The sequence below is a fragment of the Elgaria multicarinata genome, chromosome 15, assembly GCF_023053635.1.
Source record: "Elgaria multicarinata webbii isolate HBS135686 ecotype San Diego chromosome 15, rElgMul1.1.pri, whole genome shotgun sequence".
Classification (NCBI taxonomy): Eukaryota; Metazoa; Chordata; class Lepidosauria; order Squamata; family Anguidae; genus Elgaria; species Elgaria multicarinata.
In genome coordinates, this window is record NC_086185.1 from 33,270,433 (window position 1) to 33,294,897 (window position 24,465).

General features: G+C 43.0%; 1 protein-coding gene across 1 annotated transcript in view; it reads left to right on the forward strand.

The window, feature by feature from the left end:
* HEPH (hephaestin) overlaps window positions 1–24,465 on the forward strand; it is an 82,429-nt gene that overhangs the window by 52,670 nt on the left and 5,294 nt on the right. The window contains exons 12-19 of the mRNA XM_063142119.1: window positions 317–533; window positions 2,724–2,863; window positions 3,383–3,514; window positions 3,929–4,035; window positions 6,378–6,603; window positions 10,245–10,384; window positions 10,839–11,001; window positions 18,951–18,991. Coding sequence (XP_062998189.1) covers window positions 317–533; window positions 2,724–2,863; window positions 3,383–3,514; window positions 3,929–4,035; window positions 6,378–6,603; window positions 10,245–10,384; window positions 10,839–11,001; window positions 18,951–18,991 — 1,166 coding nt within the window. The remainder of the gene's footprint in view (window positions 1–316; window positions 534–2,723; window positions 2,864–3,382; window positions 3,515–3,928; window positions 4,036–6,377; window positions 6,604–10,244; window positions 10,385–10,838; window positions 11,002–18,950; window positions 18,992–24,465) is intronic.

Sequence of the window (24,465 nt, forward strand, 5' to 3'; positions counted from 1 at the left end):
ATGTTTCTCTTGTTGCTGTTTTAAATAACGCAAATGATAACCCTATTAAAGTACTAGTGGAAGTACTTAAGGCAGATTGCTGGAAGAGTTGTTGATCCATTGTCATACAAATAGAAACGTCAGGAGCAACAGAAGTTCCCACAGTAGGTGGGGAGGCCATGGTGACTTCTCTTGAAATACTATGGGGGTCCTCTTTGCCCTGGTACTGCCTTCCCAGTGGCTGAGGATGAGAGCAGTTGTAGTCCAACCCCCAACTGTACAGTGAAGGAACCTGTTTGCTGCCTCCTCTGCTTATTCTGTTTATGCTGCTCTCTAGGAATGTTTGAGGTGTACTGTCAGACTAGCAACCACTACCAGTCTGGGATGAGGGGACGTTACTCAGTTCAGCAATGTGGGAAGAAGGTGCCCAAGTTTCATGGCCAATGGTATGAGCGGGTGAGGACCTTCTACATCATGGCAGAGGAGGTGGAGTGGGACTATGCAGAAGATCGTCACTGGGTGCTGGCAAGGCACAATGGCTCAGAGGAGGAAAGGTACAGTGGCTGCGTCAGAAGGGATTGCTTGTGCTTCATCTCCTTGAAAGGAAACAGGTGTCATACAACCCACACACCTCTTGCCCCTAAATCTGTTTCAAGCCTTCTATTGAATGGCACATCCGTAAATTGCCTAGTAAGTATCCAATTCTGTATGCTGCACTTTGAGAATGATGCAGGCAAAATGGAACAGGTTCAGAGGAGGGCAGTGAATATGGTCAGGGGATGGTAAACATCCATATTAACCAGGTTAGTCAGAAACACGTGCCTTTCATGCTGATACTGTGTTGGCGCCCAAAATAAATGTCAATTGCTGCCATTGTGTAGTTTTTCAATTTAGGCCTAAAGGGCTTAGGGAATAAGTATTAGGTTTAATATTAACAGATTTTACCAAGGGCTGCCAGAGGAGGATAGACAAATCCCACTGCATTAGTGGAACGTCTGCTACGGCAATTGTGGATTTAACCGAGTATTATTTGTTTGACTCAGTGTTAATCTATATGTGTCTACACATGACAATGTGTATATGTGTGTGTAAACTAGAGTATAAAACCTTCTTTGTAGCTTTTAAAGTTTTATATATGTGGTTCAAATATACATACATACATATTTACATTGCTACAACATTTTAGCATTAAGCTTTTATATACTGAGGTTATTATTTGTATATTGTGACACATGTCTTTGTTATATTTTTAACATTTGCATTTTTAAAATATTAATTTTTTTAAATTGTGTTAATTCATGTCCATTAACTTAGGATTTTGCTAAATGTATGTATCATTAAGGAAAATTTTTGTTTTGTTGTTATTGTGATAAAATCCAGATTTTATCCACTTGTTTTGAATTGAACTCTCCCCTTCCATTCACTTCCATTGAGACATCACAATCTAGTGGCAGAAGATTCCACTTTTTTACCACATTAAAAATGGTTCTTATAATAGCAGGATTTTAAGGGAGACATCCTGGTCATTGATAACATCATATAATGGACCCACAAACACCCATGAGTTCAATAAATCACTTGTATAAAGGAGCCCCTGAATTCAGCAGGTCATAAAACATCAAATGAATTCCCTTCAAATACCCTCAAAAATGTTTCCTACAGAATAAGTGCATGTGCTTTGGAGCAGTGAGCAGAGTTGAATGACAGCTCCCTTCCCTTGCCCTCCCCCAAAATAACACTCTTGGAGATCACACACTCAACCCTGAAACCCACATTCCCCGTTCACAGTCTAAAACAAAGCCATCTCTTGGAAGGAGCAGCATAACTGAAGTCTCTGCTCCTCTTCCTTGCCCGTATTTTCCCCTGCCCCATTCTGCCTGGCTGCTTGGTGACAAAACATCTGGGGGATTTTGAGCTCAAGCTAAAATACCTGAAATTTGGCCTCTAAGTTCTCCAGGTATTTCATACCATTCCTGCCTCCCTGAATCTCTGGATACAAAACAGAAAAGGCTGTGTTTGCAGCTCTTTCCAGCTCTGAACTTCCCTCCCTCCAATGCTTCCCAGCACTGCAATAAGGAGGCAGAAGGTTCTGAGGCCTTAGATAAGTGGATCACTTAGGCATGATTGGCCCAAGGAAGGGGTGCAGGATCAGGGACCAGGTCCAGCATTCCAGGGGTCTCCAGAAGGCCATGACTCCTGCCCTGTTCCCTTCGCTGCCACCACCGCTACTTTGGCAGTTTCCTGACCCTTGTACCTAAAAGGCTGAGATAGCTTTCCTAAGGCTGCGTTGCTGGCAAGTTCCACCTAAAATCTGCTTGTATTTTGGAGTTTCACCCCCACCGCTTTAGCCTTTGGCTCCACCCACCACTTCAATGCGGACCCCAAGAGCTTCCCCTCAATAGAATTTGACCCTTGGGCTAAAAGGGGCTCTTCCCCACCAGCCTAAGGGAGCCTGAAAGAACCTCAACTGAAGTCAGCGAGCAAACAGTCTGGAATTTTAGCATCTTTCCTTCCCGCTAGTCCATTGCCCATCCCTGCAGTCTCCCTGATGAGCTGAACTTCTCTGTGACACTGCCTGGCACCCTTCATCTCAGCTAGGTTCACATCTGTGGAAGCCAGATGCCCCTGAGAAAAAAAAATCTTTCCAAAGCAATGCACTGGTCTGTGCACAGAGGGCTGCGTGGGTTGTTTTATTGATTCCAAGAAAGCATCATTAATGCAAGTGGGAACTTTGAAATTCACAGCTATGCCAAAGTATTTCTCAGCCATGAGAATGGACTCCTTGGCTCCAGGTACAAGAAAGCTGTTTACAGGGAATACACGGATGGGACCTTCAGGACCCCAAAGAACAGGAGCAATGGCGAGGAGCATCTAGGGATACTGGGTAAGTATTTGCAGGCTGCTTCATTCATGGTAGATTGATTCTTGACAAATTCTGCAGAATGCGATGCTAAAAATGCTGAGGTGGTAGAATGGAATAACACCATTTCAGAGTGCAGGTGAGCAATGCCATTGTTGAATGCTCCCCATGTAAACCATCTCTGCGTATAAAATCTACCACATCATGGAGAATCATTCCCTGCTATAATAGTGTTTTTCTTTGGAACTGCTAATAAAAAAAGTGGCAGTGCTGCCTCCTTGTGAGCTCTGCCTCTACTGCTCCACTGCCCTTCTGCCATGTGTGGGAACATCCAGACTGTAGCAATGTTTTTTTGAAAATGTGCATACCTCCAGTTGCACAGCAGAATGAGCTTGTGCAATTTGCCATTTTTGTACTGTTTCTGTCGTGAGCCATTCTGTCACTCACGTCTTGCTTTCAAGAGCACATCTTTTTAGCCCTTTAATGGACACTGTACTGATGCCATTATTTTTATGCCCTAAATCTCCTCCTTCCTGTCTCCAGGTCCCTTTCTTTGGGCAGAAGTGGGAGATGTCCTCAACATCGTCTTTAGGAACAATGCTTCACGGCCCTTTTCCATTCATGCCCACGGAGTAATGGAAAAGCACAACAGCAACTCAGAAGCCGCAATGCCGGGTGAGTCTGTGCTCCAGCCTACCAGTAAATGTAGATTAACAGAGAACGATATTTAATCATCCAGAAGACAATCCCGCTTGTCTTGGGGTAGCCTTGGTGGAAGCAATCCAACTCAGTACCAACAGTAATAAAATGTAGCCTCAGTTTGTTAGGAGACCCATATCTCACAGAGGAGATGAAGCTATTGTTCAAACTGCAAGTGTTGCAGAACTAGCTACCAGCATCTTGGACAGATGTTGCCCTAATTGTAGTTGCTGCCACTGTATGCATTGCTGTAGTAATTGTGAACACCACATCTGGCTAGGGGCATCATTTTTAAAATTGTTATGTGATGATTGCCCCCCTTTTTTGGGGTGGGGAAGTACCCACTAGAAGGACATCATTTCTAGAAGTCTCTCTCTGTCACTCTCTCAGGTGAAATTATAACATATCGGTGGAATGTTCCTGAAAGATCTGGTCCAGGACCAAATGATTCTGCTTGTGCAGCTTGGATTTACTACTCCAGAGTAGACCCTGTAAAGGTTTGCAGTTTTCCATTACTTTTTGGGTGCAGAAGATGCCACCTGGGATTAAACTCTCCACCAAGATGTTAATTCAGATTTGTCCTACATTTGCACAGGCTCTTATTGGCTGCGCTTGCATATCACAGGAATTCTGCAGATTGAGAATGAGTCAGCGTGATGGTGCACACTACTCTATTGCTCCCCCTTGGCTGCCCCAGACAAGCTAGAGTCATAGGCCTAGAACAAACCATGACTTATGACTCTGGTTTGTTTGGGGAGAGACAAGCCAAGAGTTCTTGGTTTGCACATCATGATAATCACACCATGGACAGAAGGACTGTGACTTCTTTAGCCACTCCTGCTTCCCAGGAGGAGCCAAGTGGGAGCAGTTGAACGGCAGGCAGGCAGGCAGGCAGGCAGGCAGGCAGGCAGGCAGGCACCCACCTCCTGGTTTGTTCGGAATTCTTTAGCATGTGAGTACGGCCAATGTATGCAGAAGCTCTTAACTCACTATAGCTCTATCTGCATGATAAGAGAAGGCAAGAGACAAGTGAATGTATACAAACCTCCCTTAAAGACGACCACATGCCTCTGGTTTTCTCTTTCCCTTTGTGATAGATATTGTACTGTACAAAGCAACTGTACAGGAGTGACATACAGACTTCCAAGGATACTTAGAGTGTCATCAGGTGAGCATTTTATCACATGCTCATTACTGACCACTCACGATTTTTCACGGGTCCTTTTGATGATGCCTTCCGCTCCTTCTGGCCATTTTTCCACACAAAAAATAAGATCCCAGTAAACCCAATTTTATTTTATTTTATTTTATTGGAAACAAAATGTGCCACCATTTCCTGCTATGTGCAGGAAAAGCAGTGCAATAAAAATCATTGTTTACTTCCTCTTTCTTCCTGTATGAAGAAAGTATATCATGAGACAGAAATGGGGGGGAAGCGACAGTAGGGAAGCACGATTCCCCCCACCCCTCCTTCTGATGATACTCTTACTTCCCCACAGGTATAGTAAGCATAATTTGCCTTTGTTCAGGTGAGTGCAGCTCCATCCTATAGATGGCAGGTGCAAAGAGATGTGGCTTGTTTGTGATTTAGGCTCATATTTATGGTAGCCACAGTGCTCCAACCTGGGGGATGGGTGGAGGATGAATTTTTAGTCCTATTAATATGGTTAGGTTTGTATGGAGCATTGTCTTTCGGGGGTGTCTTCATGGCGCCAGGTCACCTTCCTCTCAAACCCCACACTTTCCCTCCCCCAGGGTGGTGTTGCTGAAAAGGGAGCTGGGGGTTTCTGGGTGGCCATCCAGGGACCGGAACCACCCCCGTCCTGTCCCTGGTGTAAGGTGACCACTCGCAAGTTGCCTTCCACCAGGCATTGCCTGGTGCCTCTGCTGTGACTCTGGAGTGAGGCAAGGGGTATCCTGACACTATCTTGCACATCCTCACCTTGCTCCAGGGATAAAAGTCAGAGTAAGTCCCCAACTTCTTTCTCTGCAGCTTCAGCAGAAAGCCCCATGTGTGTATGTGTGTGCGCGATTACAGAGGAGTCATATGATCAATGTCGCACCACTGTGCACCCACCCCAGGGCTTTCTGAGCATTTCAGCAGCCCTGTTGTCCTATTTCTATCACACACACACACATCTAATTTGTATAAGACCTTGAACGATGCAGCTGCACCATTGTGTTTGTACTGTGCAATGTTTCACTTGTGCAAGGGATGTGCAAATGGTTCCTGCATAAACAAGCTTATTTTGGACATCATCATGGATTTTGTTGTTTTAAGGTTGCGTGAAGCTACCGAATATGTATGCAGCCTTAAAAATTGTGAGTGAATGAAAGGCGCTTAAATCAAAAATTGAAAGTGCATCAGCATCAGTTGCTATAATCTTTAAACCCTTGACTTCGGCTGCTCTCAGATGGAAGACTCTGAGTGCTACCAATCAAAATACACTGTGGAGCTATTCCATCTTTCTCTCCTTAACATCTTTTTTTTGTGGAAAAAAAAAGAAGGAAGAGCAGTGGAAGAACACCAGATGGAAGATGATGCTCACTGGAACCCTGTAAAATTCCTTGAATGAGGCAGGGTGATTACATGATAAAAGCCTCGTCTGGGAGCACCCTTTGAAAGAAGAACTATGCATGCAGGAAATCATCCTGGACTTGTAACTGCAAGTGAGCAGTAGCAGCCAAAGCCTGATGGGGGGGATGGGAATCCATGGTTATGACCCTCAGAAATAGACTTTGAGGCAGAATGCCTGCATGCAGCACTGTCTGTAACAAGCCCTGTGGCGTGCAAGAATCAAGGGAAGCATTTCCACTGTCCTCTGTGCTTTCCCCCCAGGATATGTTTAGTGGCCTCCTCGGCCCCCTGAAGGTCTGCCGTAAAGGAACACTGGATTTTGATGGGAGAAGGAAAGGTGTAAGCAAGGAGTTTGCACTCCTCTTCTTAATTTTTGATGAAAACCAATCCTGGTACCTGGAGGAGAATGTGAAAAAATACTCCAAAGGGGATTGGAACCATTCCCATCGCCAGGATGAAGAATTTGTAGAAAGCAACAAAATGCACGGTACCCTTTACGCACTGTATTAGCTTCATTAATTGCTGTATCAGGATGAGAAATCAGGATGCTACTCCTCACTCTCCCTCCCTGTTTCTGCTAGGGGAAGAGGTTTTCAGCTGGAAAAAAGTCTATCTATCTAATCTATCTATCTATATCTTTAGGGTTTTTAGTGTAAAGGCTCAGCGAGGGCAAGGATATAGCATACCTTTATAGAGCAAAGCAGGGGTTCTGTCATTCAGCTACAGCCCCTCCCAAAAAGAGTACAGGCAGCTGCCTGGCTGATACTAGGTTAGACCAAGGGCCATTCAGACAACACGCCAACCCACATTCAGTGGTTGAGTGTGGGCTGTTGTTGAACCGTGGGTTATTTGTTGAACCATGGGTTAGCATGTTGTCTGAATGTCCACAGGATCGCTTGTTAATCACCCTGAACAACCCAACAACAAAAAAGGGTTCTCAAGGTGGCTTGTTTGAGAAAATAAGCCAACCTCTGGACTGTTCAGACAACATGCTAACTCACACTCAGTGGTTGACTGTGGGTTGTTGTTGAACCATGAGTTAGCGTGTTGACTGAATGTCCACACACTTGTTAACCAGACTGAACAGTCCAACAGACCATGGGTTCTTAATGTGGCTTGTTTGAGAACATAAGCCATGCTGCGGACATTCAAACAAGACGCTAACCCATGGTTCAACAAACAACCCACAATTCCACAACAGCCCACACTCAACCACTAAGTGTGGGTTTAGCAGGTTGTCTGAACAGCCCCTATGTGTCCATCTAGTCTGGTATTGTCTCCTCTGACTGGTAGAAATGCTTTAGGGTCTCAGGCAGAGAAGGCTCTTCTTCCTCTTTATCCACCACCTCATCCTTTTAACTGGTGCCAGGAATTGAACCTGGCTCCTTTGGCATCCAAAGCCCTCTCCCCATCATAATACTGTGACTTATTCTGCCCCCACCAGTGGCAGCCAATGCTGTTGAGAGTGACTGGGGAGACCCACGACATAATGATGTGAGGTTATGGGGTAAATTGTGCTGGAAGTCCTATAGGGGATAGGGGAGAACTCTGCCCAGGGCTGCCGGTGTTGGTGACTGCTGTATCTTTTTGTAACCCTTCCCTATCAGTTGACCTCCTACAGGCAGCAGTGGCACATCAGCTAGGAGAGGGAGTCTTGGCCCTCTGGATCCAGAAGCACTGAACACATGTATTGAATAGGGAGGAACAAGGAGGCATCTCAGACTTCCTAGAAAAGATGCACCAAGGCCGAATCCACCACTTTGCAGCTCCTCGCTTTTCTCTTGACCTCTTTGGAATCTGTTCACTGCAGATAAACTGCCACCTCATATCTACCCATATTGCTTTAGGCTGACTTGTTCATTTACAGGCAGGGCTGGGCTTTAATTGTCACTAAGTATGTAACAAAAACATGGTGGATGGCAATTTACACATAATTTGTTCCTGAGAGAAATCTGTGAAAGACTCAAGGAGCACTCTTGGCTGGGGCTTTTTGAATTCCCCATTGCTGAACCAATTATGGAGTCAGAAACATAGGTAATGGTTGTTGAGATCCTGATGCGCATCAGGATCCTCCCTCCTGGAAATCAGTCCATGCCATCCTCAGGCAGAGAGCACATGCCCTTGCAGCAGGAGGCTTCCAGAGCAAAAGGGCTTGAGGCGGCTCCTATGACACCCCAGAGTGCCACAGGCCAGCCTGACTTGGCAAAAGCTCGTTTTTGACTCCAGGTAGGATGGGTATCCAGATCACACATCTGAAGGGGGGAAAGCCATCCACACAGATACCCCAGGAGAAAAGTAAAGGCCACACCCCTTTGCTAGTAGCAGTCCTTCCGGATATCTCAGAAGCACTGGGGACTGAGCACCCCAAGGTCAAATATGTGGTCTTTACCCCCATAGCCATTAACATATTGATAGTACGCTTGGAAATCCATTTGTGACCTTAGGCAGTCACAAATGGATTTCCAAAAAGGAAGAAATGCATCACCGTAAGAGAGGACAAAAGAAGGCATCCATTTGCATAGAATCTGCATGTATAGATGCAGATTTAGAATTTATCATTATAATTTAAATATAACTACAGCAATTCTCACCTTAGCTCAGAAGACTGTGACTAGGTGAGCTGTGTGCCTCCCTGTTCAGTCTGCTGCCCAGGTGCTCACTGCAGATGGGCAATGCCAGGGACCCAGCTGTTCTCCCGTCTTAGGGTTCTTCATCTTTAATTGGAATTGGATGGGGCAGCCTTCGAAGCAGAGGACACCTTGAAACAGAGGACAGTCCTCTGTAAAATAGGACACATGTCCACTCTATCTCAACACCCACATAAATTCCTGGGTGCTTGGGCAAATTGCACTGGATCAAACTCCAGACAACAGAGAAGAGTCTCAGAAGATCCTCTGTTTGCCGGCAGACTTTGCCATACGTTTCTTATTCCTTGGTCAACTAAAAGCCAGAAGTGTATTTAAAAGTCTTTTTAGATGTGTTCTTCCCTGGGGATGACCATGTGGTAAACGGCACCATGGCTGACATCTTTGTTACTGGCTTTGCTCCTGTACCTTCAGCATAGGGGTGGGTGACTTCAGGTGGTCTAGGGGGATTTTGCCTCCCCCTGCAGTCTGCACTCTTTTTACTGGCGCCGTGAGGAATGCAGCAGTGGCAAAAAAAAGCTGCCAATTTGCTGGTGGTTTTCAGCAAATTGGAAATCAGTACAGAGTGCTACAATAGCCAAATTTAACTTGAAAACAAGCTATATTTTGCCATTGTAATGTTCCATAATGTTCCATTGGTGGTGGTGCTGGTTTGCCACCACCCTGAGTTTCAGCAACTTGTAGGGGCTGCAACGGGAGCCACATGTGACTTGCAGTCCAGATGTTAATCCCCTGCTTTAGCAGCCTGCCATGCCAACATCTGGCACAAGAAGCATTCCCCTCACTCTTTCCAGCTTACAGGACTAGAAGTTGATTATTCTCAGTGGTAGAACTGAGCCTCATGCCTTCATTCAAAGAATTGTTTTCAAACCAAAGCACTTAACTTAGAGAGGTCCATCCTGAGTCATTATGCAACCTTGCCCTATGGAAATTACATGACATCTTTATCTACCTGTGGCAAAAGACATGGCTGCATTAGAAAACCCCCAGTGACCTTTTCTCAGTGGCAAAGCTCCCTTGGGAGGGGGCACTTTGCATCAGAGACGTTTGGGAAGGAAGGGAAAGCTTAACCCTTTCCCGTCAGTCATTCTTCCTCTAAAACTGCTCCTTGCCACCAGCTGCAATCAAGAAACAGAGACTGTATCACTATGGGTATCAGATTGATGAAACTGCAGATTATTGGGATAAATTGGTATCTCATAATTATTTGTGGCTTTTAGCCTCTAGGTGGGTTGCCATCATCTTCACAGTGTACATTTAACAGCTGCATAACAGGCAGAAATCAATTGGTGAAGCTTTCTGCTTCACGGTATTTGCTGTAGAAGTTTTTGCTTGTCCCATAACTGCTGATGGGGCAGCCCTTCTGCCCTCAAAAACATGGGAAGTCCACCACTGCCCCCTCACTGCACTTTGGAATGCTTCAAGAAAAAGGGGATGGGGGATTCCGTGCTTTTCAATAGACTGACCATTTGCCTTTTCTTAGCCATCAATGGTAAGCTGTATGCAAACCTGCCTGGGCTGATGATGTATGAAGGAGACTGGGTGAACTGGTATCTAATGGGAATGGGCCAGGAGATTGATGTGCATACGATTCACTTCCACGCTGAGACGTTTGTATACCGGGTGAGCATCTCCAGCTAGCATCTGTGCGACCTTGTTGAATTTTAGCCTATGCAGTTAGCAAAGCTTTTCCACATGATTAATGAGCAGAAGAGCTTTAACACACACACCCCAAGACACCTGTGTTCTTCCATTGAGGGGTTTCCAGTTATTGTGCGTGGTGTGTGGGGGTGTGGGTGTGTGTGGAGAGACTCCAGTGTTCTGCCTAATTTCTTGACCCTACCCAGGACTAGCAGAAGCAGAATAAATCAGGCAAAGCTGTAAAAGTGCAGTTTTTTTTTCCAAGCCAAGAAAAGCTTTGCTTATCTGCCTAATTTTGACAGGTTGCAGAATTCATTTTCATTTGCCCAGAAATCCAGCTTTCCTTGGTAGAGGCGAGGAGCTAAACATTTGCCTTGTAGGCACATAGCACTGTTCCAAACTAATGCTTTCTCTCTCTGCATCCCTCATGTGGCAGAATGGCAAGAGTTACAGAGCAGATGTGGTGGACCTCTTCCCTGGGACCTTTGAAATGGTGGAGATGCTGGTTGGCAACCCTGGCACATGGCTGCTTCACTGCCACGTGGCTGACCACATCCATGCTGGCATGGAGACGCTTTTCACAATCTTGCCCAGGCCAGGTAAGGTGACAGCAGACATTGAGAATGGGGCGCAGCAGTCCCTCCATGGCACAAGCCACAGCATCAGCTGTAAACATTGTCCAAGTGGAAGCACCTTTAGCATAAAGACCCCGGAATTATGAAAACGTATGAATGGGGGAGCTACATAGGTGGAGGAAGCTTAGGGCCAAGGAAACAGGGCAAAGCTTTCTTTCTTTCTTTCTTTCTTTTTATTTAAAGCATTTTTATCTAATTCCTCAGCCAACAAGGCTCATGGAAAAGGCATACATATAATCAGTAAAAGATGACAGCTCCTTCCTGCAGGCTTACAGTCTAACAGGCTTACAGTTTTTAATCGGTTTTTAATACTTTATGTGTGTATGTTCTGTGTTTTAGAGTTTTAAATTTTGTATACTTGTTTTTACCTCAATTTTAGAATTTCTGTAAACCACCCAGAGAGCCCTGGCTATGGGAGCGGTATATAAGTTTAATAAAGAAAGAAAGGTAGCACAAAAGGGGGGAAGGAATGGGGAGAGGGAAGGAGACTTTCAATAGGGCTCATCTCTCTTAGCCCAGCCTGCTGCCTGATGAAAATGGCCACTGCCTGCATGAAGGAACCAAGGTAGGGCAGGGAACATGAGGCAGTAGAGTAGATGCACCTGCCTGACTGTAAGGAGCACGTCAGGACTACGGCCCCTGGGAGAAGTGGCTGAGTCAATGTCCTCTGAAGCAAGAGGGAGCTGGGGGGTGGAGCCTAACAGTTCAATGGAGCGGTAGAGCTTCTTCTCAGCTCTTGATGGATTAAGCCTAGAAGCGCATTTATCTCCATTTGATCGGCATAATATGTGAGTAAACTTTACAAAAAGACTTATGAAATCTCTGTGTATCTGGGAAAGTAGAGACGTCCCCCGCAGAGCTCGGAAATAAATCACAAGCTTTAGTTTCACTTTGCCACTCCATAAGGGGGGTTTCTACGGAACTATAATAAATTATTCTGAAGGAATGCAGAGACTTTAAGTGGAATTAAATCAATCTTTATCTTAAGTGACACAGAGGAAACAAATTAGTCGCTCTAAAATTATATACAGAGGCAAAGGAGGGGTCGTGAAGGCCCATGGGGGGGTGCTGATGCGACGTGATCTCTGCCTACTGTACTGTGAAAGAGCGACGTGAAGCTTGCTGCCGAAAAAGAATAAAAACAACAAAACCAATCTGGACCAGGACTAAAACACATCCCTCTGATAAATCTGCGGCCAGATTAACAAAAGACGAAGAAGGGGGTGAGAGTGGGAGTGTACAAGATCCAAACGGCTTGGCTACAAATCTTCTGGAAAGCGACGAAATGGCGGCCAAAGTTGGCACTGAGACAAAATCATTACCTGATGAATCTCATACTACGATGATGGAATTAATTAAAAGTAATAATGAAGCATTGTTTCAGGAAATGAGAAAGAACAAAGAAGAAGTTATTAAAAAAATACAACAGGTCCAAGCATCATTAGTAAAAGTGGAGAAGGAGTTGGAAGAGACCAAAACAGATCTCAAGCAAATATCAAATCAAGTGGATGTGAATCAACAACAAATAACTCAGCACAGTATTAAATTTGATCAACATGAACTGAGGCTGATCCATTTGGAAGATCAATCAAGAAGATCAAATCTTCAGATAAAAAATCTCCCAGAGATGCAAGGAGAGAATTTGAGAATGAGTATTCTGGGATGGTTTAAGGAGCTGGCTGCAGATATGGATCTAACACAGCAGGATATTGAGAGAATTCACAGAGTGGCTGGAAACAGATCAAGGGCTATGCCCAGAGATATCTTGGTCAGATTTGCAAATTATTATAAAAAGGAGCAGTTCATGAAAAAATTAAGGTCAATAACTACGCTGAAGTTTCAAGAAGCACCAGTTCAAATCTACAATGATCTTTGTCAGCAAACCGTGGAATGGAGAAGGAGCGTATGACCCGTAATAGCAAAGCTTAAGAGGGAGGGGATTGCATATTCATGGGGTTATCCGGTGTTCCTGAGATTTATGCGAGATGGAAGAAAGCACAGAGTAACATCTCTGGAACAGGGAATGGCCCTGCTGAGAAATCTAGGGATGGATGAAGAACTGTCAACCCAGCCGGAAGGAGGAGAGGAGCAATGTCCTGGCCCAAGTGGGATTTAAAGGTTTAATAAATTAGAAAACAAACAAACAAACAAACCAAAAAAAAATAATAAAGGGAAGGAGATAATAAAAATAAATAATGAGTAAGAGGCTTGCCGCATCAGAACTGTGGGCTCTATCTCCCCCCTTAAAGGTTGATAGCCATGACCGGGGTGGTTCACCAACGGAGGAGCAAAGCGGGGATAAGAAAAGGGGAGGGAAAGGGGAGGGCAGGGAGGGGGATTAAGGGTGAGAAGGGGAGGGGTGGGAATAAAAATTGTATTTGTTAGTTGTAAGTTTAATTTTTTGATTTTGATAATAATGTGGGTGTGCACAAGGGATCTACAAGAAATTAATCAAAAACATTATGGATAAGAAGATATGAATCTCAACACTCAATGTTAAAGGTTTGGGGGCAGTTGTTAAAAGGAAGAGGATTGAACAATTATTAAACAAAGAAGGGGCCGATTTTATCTTTCTACAGGAAACACATCAAGCTAAGGAAGGTGTAAATGAGTTGCGCCTAAAGTGGTCAGTGTGGTATGAAAAGTCCATGGGTACCTCAAAAAAAAATGGTGTGGCTATAATTATTTCGAAGAAAAGTGGATTTAATGTATTGAAGAGTAAAAAAGATGGGAAAGGGAGATATATTATAATACAAGGGCAACTGGAAGGCAATTATTATACTTTAATTAATATTTATGCCCCTAATGAGAGACAAAAAGAGTTTTACAAAGAAGTATTTAGGGAAATGGAGAAATTTAAAAAAGGATATGTTATATTGGCTGGAGACTTTAATATGGTTATGGATAATAGGTTAGACAGGTCCAACCCTACTGTCTATGAAAGGAGAAATAATATTACAATTTTAAATAAAATGATAAAGGAAAAGGATTTTATTGATGCATGGTCATTAACAAGACTGGGAGAACCTGGATATACTTATTATTCTCCAATTCACAAAACCTTCTCCAGGATAGATTATATTTTTGTTTCAAAAGACTTAGTAACAAAGGTTTGTAGCACATTATTAGGGGTAATTAAAATAACTGACCATGCATTGGTTAGCTTGGATATTAAAGTAAAAAGAGACTATAAGGAAGCGCATCATTGGAAGTTAAATACCAGAATATTAAAATATGAAAATTGGTAGATTAAAATGCGGAAAGAATTGTTGGAAATATGGGAAATTAATGAGAATGGGGAATGTCCCCCATCAGTAGTGTGGGATACAATGAAGGCAGTGGCTAGGGGATTTGTATTAGAGAAACGTGTAATTTAAAGAGGCAACAAGAAGAAATACAGAGAAATTTAGAGGATGGAATTAAGCTTGAAAGAGAGTATTTGCAAAGTAGAAATAAACAAATTCTGATAGAATTACAAGCAAAAAAGAAAGAATTAGAAAATAGGAATTTAGAAGAAGTACAGAAGAATTTGATTTACATGAAAGGAGAGTATTTTGAGAATAGTAATAAAAATTCAAAGGTGTTGGCGAGGCTCACACAAAAGGAAAAGTCAAAGAATTTTATAGGGATAGTTAAAGACAAATTAGGAAAGCCATGCAGTATTATGAAAGGGAAAACAAAGATTTTTCAAGAATTTTATCAAGAACTATATAAAGAAAAGGACACACTGAAGACAAAGATGGAGAGCTATATAGGGGAAGGTAAGGATTTAATGGAAAGATATATTTCTCAAAGTGAAATAGAAGAAGCTATAGATAAATTGAAAGGGGGTAAATCCCCCGGTATAGATGGATTGGGATCAGAGTATTATAAAACGTTTAAAAAAATATTAGTACCGAAAGAAGGAGATAAGATACCACCATCGTGGGAACAATCACTAATCATATTAATTCCAAAGCCGGATAAGGACTTAACAGTCCCAGACTCTTACAGACCTATTTCATTAATAAATCAGGATGCCAAAATTTTATCAGCTATAATGGCAAGGCGGATGAACACATTTATAAGTAATTATATTGGGGATGATCAGTGTGGTTTTATAGCGGGAAGACAAATGCACGATTTTGTTGGAAGAGCTATAAATATAGTACATGAGATTAAAAAAGACAAAGATGAAAGCAGGAATAATAGCTCTGGATATATTTAAAGCGTTTGATTGTGTGAGTTGGCTAGCACTAAAGACGATAATATAAAAGATGGGATTTGGAGATAGATTCAAAGGCTTATTTGAACAATTATAATCGCAAAATTCAGCTTCAGTAGTGATAAACGATGGAGTTACAGAAAAGATACAACTGGCCCAAGGAACAAGACAAGGATGCCCGCTCTCACCGGTCCTATTTGTATTGGTCATAGAAGTATTGGGCAACGTGATAAGAGATGATGGCAACATTGAGGGAGTAGGATGCAACAAAAAAATAAAAATAACTATGTTTGCAGATGACACATTGCTGACAATTAAGAATCCATTGGAGAAAATGGAAAGAATAAAATATCATCTGAGGGAGTTTGAGGAAATGACGGGATTAAGAATAAATTGGACAAAATCAGAAATGATGCTATTTAATTATAATAAAAAAGAAGGGAAAGATTGGGAAAGTAAGGAGAAGAATATGAAAATTAAAGAAATAATTAAATATTTGGAAATCAAAATTACAAAAAACTTAGAGGATTTAGAAAAAGAAAATTTAAATAATTTGAAAAAAGAAGTTATGGGTAAATTAGAAAAATATAAAAGGCTAAATTTATCTTGGTTTGGAAGAATAGCTTTAGTAAAAATGAGGATTTTACCAAAGGTTTTTTTTTTATTTAGAATGTTACCAATAAGAATATCTGGAAAAGAATTAAAAAGTTGGCAAAATATTTTAAATAATTTTTGCAATGGTGATAGGAAAGCGAGAATAAATAAAAAAGGTGGTATACACTGCAAAAAAAGGAGGATTAGGACTCCCAAATTTAAAACTATATTACATAGCTAATAGGTTGAGACATGTACTGGAAAGCATGATAGGATTAGGAGATTTAAGTTGGTTGGAGAATAGAAAGGGAGAAGATAAAGAATGGAAACTAGAAAATATATTTTTCAGAGAATATTCAAAAAATGGGGGGAAGAAATAGAGAACCCCCTTTTAAAAAATCACTGGGAAATATGGCGTGTATATAAAAAGGACTTACTTCCAAGTATTTCCCCAATAACACCAGTGATAATGTTGCAGAATTTTCCAGGAAACTTAAAAGACAAGTTGGGGAAAACTTTAATAGAGAGGAATGTAATGAAGCTAAAAGATTGGCTAGGAAAGATGAATACTCGAGAAGAATTAGGGGAGAGATTAAAAGAGAAAAATTTATCATGGTTAAATTATTTTCAAATAGAACAATGGACGAAGAAACGGATAAAGGATGGAGAGTGTAGAGTGACTACGAAATTTGAGGAGCTTAAAAAAAGAAATGGAGAAAGGGGAAAATAAAATGATAAAAGGGTTAACAAGTGAAATATATAGAATACTACTTGGGAAGGGGGAGACAGAAAGTATGGGTAAGATGGTCTGGGAAACTGACTTGAAGGTACAAATAGAGCAACAGACCTGGGAGGGAATATGGAAACAAAGAGTGTTGAGAAATATGTCTGTGAGGATAAAAGAAAATTATTATAAGATTATATGGAGGTGGTATCTAATCCCGGTGAGATTAAATAAAATAAATAAGATGAACTCAGCAAACTGTTGGAGAGGGTGTCAAAAAGAAAGGAACGTATTTACATATGTGGTGGGAATGTGAATTTGTTCAAAAATTGTGGAAAATGGTGTTTAATGAAATAAAAGAAATTGTAGGAATGGAGATTGAAGGAGACACCTATAGTGGCATTGTTATCATTATATGGAGAATTAAATTGTAATAAAGAGACAAAAGAAGTGATAATGAATTTGCTGACAGCAGCAAGGTTAATGATATCTAGGAACTGGAAGGTTCAAGGGGATTATCATATAGAAAATTGGTATAAAGAGATATGGGACATTGCTATTAATGATAAATTAACATGTAATATAAAAGTGAGAAGAGGAATAACAAAAACGATTGATTTCAAGGGAATATGGAAACAGTTCATAGAATTTGTTTTATCTAAGGGGAGTGGGAAACCACCTCCAGAAGAAACAATGAGATTTTGGAAACAGGAATAGATCCCGGGGTTGGGGGTGCACTTTTATGTTAAGTATGATTATGTTAATAGATTAAACTAGAAAATATGCTATTAAGGTTATTCAACATTTATGTATTATATTGGTTTTTTTTATTGTATTGATGTATGTTTAAAGATTGGAAAATAAAAAACTATCATAAAAAAAAAATGAAGCAAGAGGGAGCCAGTGCCCACCACACCACTAAATGCTTCTAGCAGGGCTCTTCTGCACTTTTCAGTAGCATCCCAGGAAAATCTCTGACCCAATCACACACAATAATAATAATAATAATAATAATAATAATAATAATAATAATAATAATAATAATATTTTGGGGAACAACAACAAATGATAAAATACATAAGGGGGTCCTAGACAGGGGATGTGCAGCCTCGTCTTCATCCCCCAAAACACATTGGGGGCTGCATGAGAGGCTGATCCCAAGGAGCATCCAGGTGTGCACCTGCATCACCCCACTACCTTCCACACATGGATCTCCTGTGAGGATTTGGGGTACCAAGAGGTTCTTCTGTGGTGTTGCCCAATAACTTGATACTAAAACTATGTAATTTATTTATTTTCAGATTTAGTGCGTGTGAAAAACAATTCCATTGAAGGTATGGCTTTCATTACAGCACGGGCTCATATTCCTAAGGATATTTCTGATTTGAATTCCAGTAAGGTGCCCCTTTTGTCCATCCTTATTCTTACAATGTTCCTGATATTCACCCCATGGTCCAGCGCAGACACACTGATGGCTGTCTGCAAATCATGGTTTGCAAGTCTTCTCCCTTATCAAGTGAAAGTTCCCTTGTCGTCTTCAACCATGATTTTCTGATACCTCTGAAGTGATACCAGCTATGGCTGATGCTAGCAAGATTCCCTTCTAGTTAACTATGGTTTCAAAACCCAGTTCAAACTCTTGATAAGATGGTTAACATTAACTACAGCTGGCATTTGTCATGCCTCACTTTGAGGGGGATTCCTCCTCGAAGGTGGGGGGAAACAGCCAGTTAATGATGCCACAGCCAGAACTATGTGGAGAGATGGAAGATTCATGGGACACAGTTACAGGAGCCAGAAGAGCAGCCTGGCACCTCCAGCATTTCTGGAATTCCACAGCTGCTGGAGGCAGAGCGGGACATAATAAATCCTATGCAGCAAAGGGAGAGCAAGTGGCTGGAGCAGAAGAAAGGCAGAACTTGATCACAGCATGCAGGGTGTTTAATTACTTCACCTGGCTCTAATGAGGCCACTGAGCCTGATTAACGGCTGGCTATAAAACCACCTCACCCCACTCACATGGTGCTGAAGAAAAACTGTCAGTTCCTCGGCTTCCTGGCACATTTCCTTGGTGACACCCTGACTACCAGACCCTCAGCTCACTCCTGGACGACACCCTCTTGGACAACCCTGACCGGCTTGACATTTGGTTCTACAACCTTCTGGCTCGTGACTTTTGGATTGGACTTTGACAATGCCTTTGTTCCTCATCCCACTGGTGGAACTCTCTGATACAACCTTGGACTGCATTGACTGCATTTTGGTCTCTGACCAGGCTTTTACACATGACAGTATTGTCTTCAGCTATCACCCATTGGCATCCATGGAGGCTGCAGGCCAGGGTGACCATGTTCTTCAGGACGAGCAGCTCAGCTGGCTACTGCGTTACAGGCCCAGCTAGGTCAAATGCAAGCAACCCTGCCACTTCCAAAGTATAAGTGCCCAGTGGCCCCTCCTGAGAAATTTGATGGAACACTTGACCAATTTCCTGCTTTTGTGGTGCAAAGCCAACTGTACATGCCGCTGCAGCCTGAAGATTTCCCCATGAACCAAGTGAAGGTGACTTTCCTGATCAGCCATCTGATGGGCCCCGCTGCCAAATGGGCCACGCCATCTCTCCTCCAGGGTAGCCCACTCCTAGTGAATTTTGCAGGCTTTCTGGGGGCCATGCAGAATGTTTGGGAGGACCCGCAGAAGGCAGAGATGATCAATCATTGGATCCAGCACCATTGCCAGGGAAGGGGTTTCATAGCCAATTACGCCACTGCTTTTTGCTTGCTGCCTCTAGATCTGACCTGGAATGATTCTGCCTTGATGGACCAGTTTTGGGGGGGACTGGCAGATGATATTCTTGATGAGCTGGCCTGGATTGACACACCCACCCTTGCAGGACTTGATGCAATGATGTCTACACATAGATGGCCATTTGGAAGCTCGTCACCAAGCCCGATGGGCACCGGGTCCCAGAGCAGGCCGAAAGGCAGGTCTGCCCAGAATCGTGGGGCCTGGGCTCCTACCACAGGTCCTGCTGAAGAACCCATGTAGTTGGGGGGAACCCAGCCTCGACTGACACCTGAAGAAAAGGAATGCCTTCACTGACAGGGACTCTGCTTATATTGTGGCAATGCTGGGCACTTTGCCAGAAACTGACCTGCCAAGGGGGCAAGACCCGCATGGCCAGAAAACAGCCAAACCGCCCAGCAGTTTCTGGGTTTGCCAACTACTACCACCGGTTCATACCAAAGTTTGCAAAAATCACGGCCCCGTTTACTGACTTGCTCTGTGGCAAGACTCTGTTTCATGGGGGTTCTGATGCGCCTTCTGACGCGTTTTTATCACTGGACTATCAGTGATAGCAGAGTAACAACGGTCTTAGCTATGTAACTAGTAGAAGACTCAATAAATTGTAAGGCAGAGAATTTAGGTTTGTAGTGTACAAAAATAAATACTTTATTGGCAGTTCATTATGGCATAAACAATGTACAAAAATACTCACACATGATCAGATAGAGATACATCAGACAGCAGTCTTCACAGGAACAGAGTGATTATTTAAGCTGGTTACAGAGATATCAAACACTCCTTATATACACTTTACTGTACAACTGATGCAACACATAATTGGCACTCATAGAAAACTTCACACTATGTCACAGTCCAATTATACAATTAAGCACATCTGCAAATTTGACCTTTCCAGTAATTGTCTCTTGCTGACTCAAGACTTTTATCCAGGTTTTGCAGATCAGTCCAGAAATATGGAAAAAGAAAAAATCTGAATCCTGTTCCAGGATCTCAACACCTTCCAGTGGCTAAAAGCCCTCTTTGTGTTAGAACCCATCCTGCAGCACCCAGACACACACACACACTCCGTTCGTTGTGGAGACAGATGCCTCTCGTGTGGCTATAGGCAGCCACCTCCTGACATGTGCTTAACTTTCCAGGAAACTGATGCCCGCCGAACAAAATTACACAATCTGGGACAAGGAGCTCCTGGCAATCAAGGTGGTGTTGGAGACCTGGCAGCATCTGTTGGAAGGGGCCGCCCACCCTGTTTAAGTTTGGACCGACCACCACAACCTAGAGCACTTGCAGACACCCCGCAAGTTAAAGCAGAGACAGATGCAGCGTTCCCTGTTGTTTGCCTGGTTTAACAGTCCGTACTCCCAGAATTGGCAGAAAGCCCAAATATGCATCCTCAAAGGACGAGGAACCGTGCTTTGTCCTGAACAGTTCGCAGCCATGGAAGTTCCTCTGACCTTGATGGAGCAGCTTCAAGAGTACCAAAGCTGGGCATGCCTTTGTACAAGCTCGCTGCCAGGAACTGAGTACACAGGATGCTGCTGTGTACTCATCATATGCCATATGGGATGGGCTCCTGTATCATCATGAGTGGCTCTTGTGAAGGAGGCACAAAGCTTGCAAGGTAGGCCTGGGCCAAAGTTCCCAACCCAGCCACCCCCTTCCTACCGGTTACCGAACACTGGTACTGGGACCAATACACCTGAAAATAACCACACTTCACAAAGGCTCCAGGAAATTTATTAAATCAGTTTAAGGCCCTGAGGTCACAAACAATTAACAAGAGACAGGAGACGGGAAAACAGTCTAAAAGTTACAATGAAACTAAAAGCCCACAACAGCAATAAAACAGCTTTAAAAGAGCAATAAAAACAATACGACGGTAAGCCGTTGACTCAGCAACCCAAAGAAAAACAACCCCCAACATGGGGATGGACTCAATGGCCTTATAGGCCCCTTCCAACTCTACCATTCTATGATTCTATGAACAATTCCTGGCTACTTAATACCTGACAGCACAGGGGTCCCTTCGCCAGCCTTCAGGGTCCTGAGCAGCATGACCCTTCCCCAAATGAACAGAGACCATAAACTAGAAAAGGCTAACTAGCTCCACCAATCCACAAGCAGCAAGTTCTCCAGATTTCCCCTCCCCCATGAGGAGAGAAGATTCCCACCTTCAGCTGCAAAACACGTTCTCATGATGAATGGCCTTAGAGTACCAGCTGCCTCGGCAAAGCCTGATAACGGAACCAGCTGGCTGCTTGACTAATCATTCTGCCCAAGGATGGCTGAACAAAACCCCTCAGCAACAAGGCCCATGTGCCTTCCCAATGATTTGATTCTAATGAACACACCAGCCTGGCATGGTAGGCCACAGGCTACTACAACAGCTGGAGACCCCATTCTTCACAAACTATGGGTAGCACCCACATCTGTTCCTGGCCCTCACACAACAGTTGCCCATTCTGGCTGCTGATCAGCTTCTGCAGGAACTGTAGGCTACTCAGTCCCTGCTGCGGGAGCAACTGGACCTAGCTAAACAGGCATATAAGAACTTCACAGACACCAAGAGGCAACCGGGACCCACTCTCAAGGTGGGTGATCTTCCTTGGTAACACCCTGATTACCAGACTCTCAGCTCACTCCTCAACAACTCTCTTGAACATCCCTGACGTTTAGCTCCATGGCCTTCCGGCTCCTGACTTTGGGATAGGACTTTGACGATGCCTCTGTTTCTCATCCTACTGGTGGAACGCTCCAATACAACCTTGGACTGGATTGACTATGTTTTGTTCTCTGACCAAACTTTTACACTCCAGGAAACATGACAGCATTGGTGCAAATGTAACATCCTATGGAATGTTGTAACACCCCATTTTTCACCTAGGAATAGCAGTTCCTGGCCAACCCTCTTAGTGTTCAAGCTTCATGCAAACAGACATTGAGCTTCATCATATGGGGGAAATCATGGTTCCCTACCGTCGCTTCTCCTCCCCCTCTTCTGTCACACAATACTACTTCTTTCTCAATGTACAAGAAAGAGGAAGTAAACGACCATGTCGCCCATTCATTGGCTGTTTTTATCATGCCACTTCTCTACACAGCAGGAGATTGTGGCAAATTCTGTTTCTAAAAATAAATAGAAGTTATTGGGGTCCTTTTTTGTCATGCGAAGAAGGCCAGAAAGAGCGGGACACACATGGAAAGTGGATGGTAATAGGACCCACGAAAATCCATGAGTGCCCAGTAATGAGCGTGCTATAAAACGCTCATCTGATTATCCCTTTAGGCCCAGTTTGGCTGCAGGGACAAACTACAGTTTAGTGCCTTGGGCTTAAACACTCCCCTCTCCAGCTTTGGCGTCCCAGAGGAGTGGATTGGCATCATCACTTCCAAGTTTAAATTAACCGTGGTTTGCCATTACATCCAAAGTAGGAGCTATGGTTTGTTTAGATCAGCCTTCCCCAACCTCCTACCCTCAACTCCTGCTAGCATAGACAAAGGGCAGAAATGCTGGAAGTTGTAGTCATAGAATCATAGAATCATAGAATAGCAGAGTTGGAAGGGGCCTACAAGGCCATCGAGTCCAACCCCCTGCTCAATGCAGGAATCCACCCTAAAGCATCCGTGACAGATGCTTGTCCAGCTGCCTCTTGAAGGCCTCTAGTGTGGGAAAGCCCACAACCTCCCTAGGTAACTGATTCCATTGTCGTACTGCTCTAACAGTCAGGAAGTTTTTCCTGATGTCCAGCTTGAATCTGGCTTCCTTTAACTAAGCATCTGGAAGGTTGGGGAAGGCTGGTTTAGACTATAGTTATTAGAACAAAACAAACCATAGTTTCTGATCTTGTTATGGTCCAATAAGCCATAGTTTAAATTTGCCACAGCTCCTGGTTAGGACATAATGACAAACAGCACTTAGATGCTTTCAATTTGGCAGGGGTCTGAGGAGGGAGCACTCAAATCCAAGGCTCAATTTAGCACTGGATGCATGAGCCTGCTTCCCCTTCCATGTTTCAGCATTATATCCGAACTGGCTGTTCAGAGGGACAGACACATAATCAGACCAGGAATCTTAAAGGGTAGAGGCATAGTCTAGAGCAGGTATAGGTAACCTTGTGCCCTACAATCCCTGATCATGGTCTGCGTTGGCTGGGGCTTGTGGCAGGCCAAAAGAACTAGAGACTTCATTTGATACGCTACATGCAGGAAATGAGAGCCTCAAAATAAAATTCTAAATGGATCATATATGTTACATTCTAGTGGTTTTTCACTTTGGTGGAAAAACAAACCATCACTTTCTTACCACAACCCCATCGTAGATCTTTATGTGTTCAAAACTGGCTCCTTCGGACAGCGACCATGTAATTTTTAATTGGAAAGGGAATGTGATTGAAAAAAATAGGCTGCAGTAAAACAGCAATGTACAATAAACCGAAGGCTGTGGTTGTACTAACAGAACACAATTGGGGAACAGAACACACTCAACCACAAAAACTCACATTTGAAGTGAAAGATAAACAAACATTTTTATATGTTTCTAATGTGGATGATATTTACATCAATCCTACATATGCTGTTTGAGAATACTATTATATAATGTTCATAATCAGGCATACAAGAAGATATGTTCTTCTTGCTGATACGCAACCTTTAACACATAAAAATAAATCCAACAGGGCAGAAGCCTCCGATGTGTAGGTAAATAAAAAAAATCCAAATAATATACAATGTATCAGCAATTAAATAACAATAACAGCATTTTACAGAACAGCATGTGGGAATTTTTTTTTAAGTACAATATTGTACCACCCAACAAATCTAGGTAAAAAACAGGTGTCCGGTACAGTGCCCGTTTCAAAATAACTTAATCAATTGGACGCTGTAGGACAATAAAACTTATCACTAAAGTACTAGTAAAAGTCATATAGATTATCATCCACTAAGTACAATAAAAAAGATCAGAATACATTAGCCTCACCACCTTATTCACAGAAGGAGCCGTGGCTGTATGTTTGGGGTGAAGCCCTCCCAAAGACAATATCTATATAAGGATATAATAGAAATTGTAAGGTATCCAGAAAATAAACTAATTATATAGTGC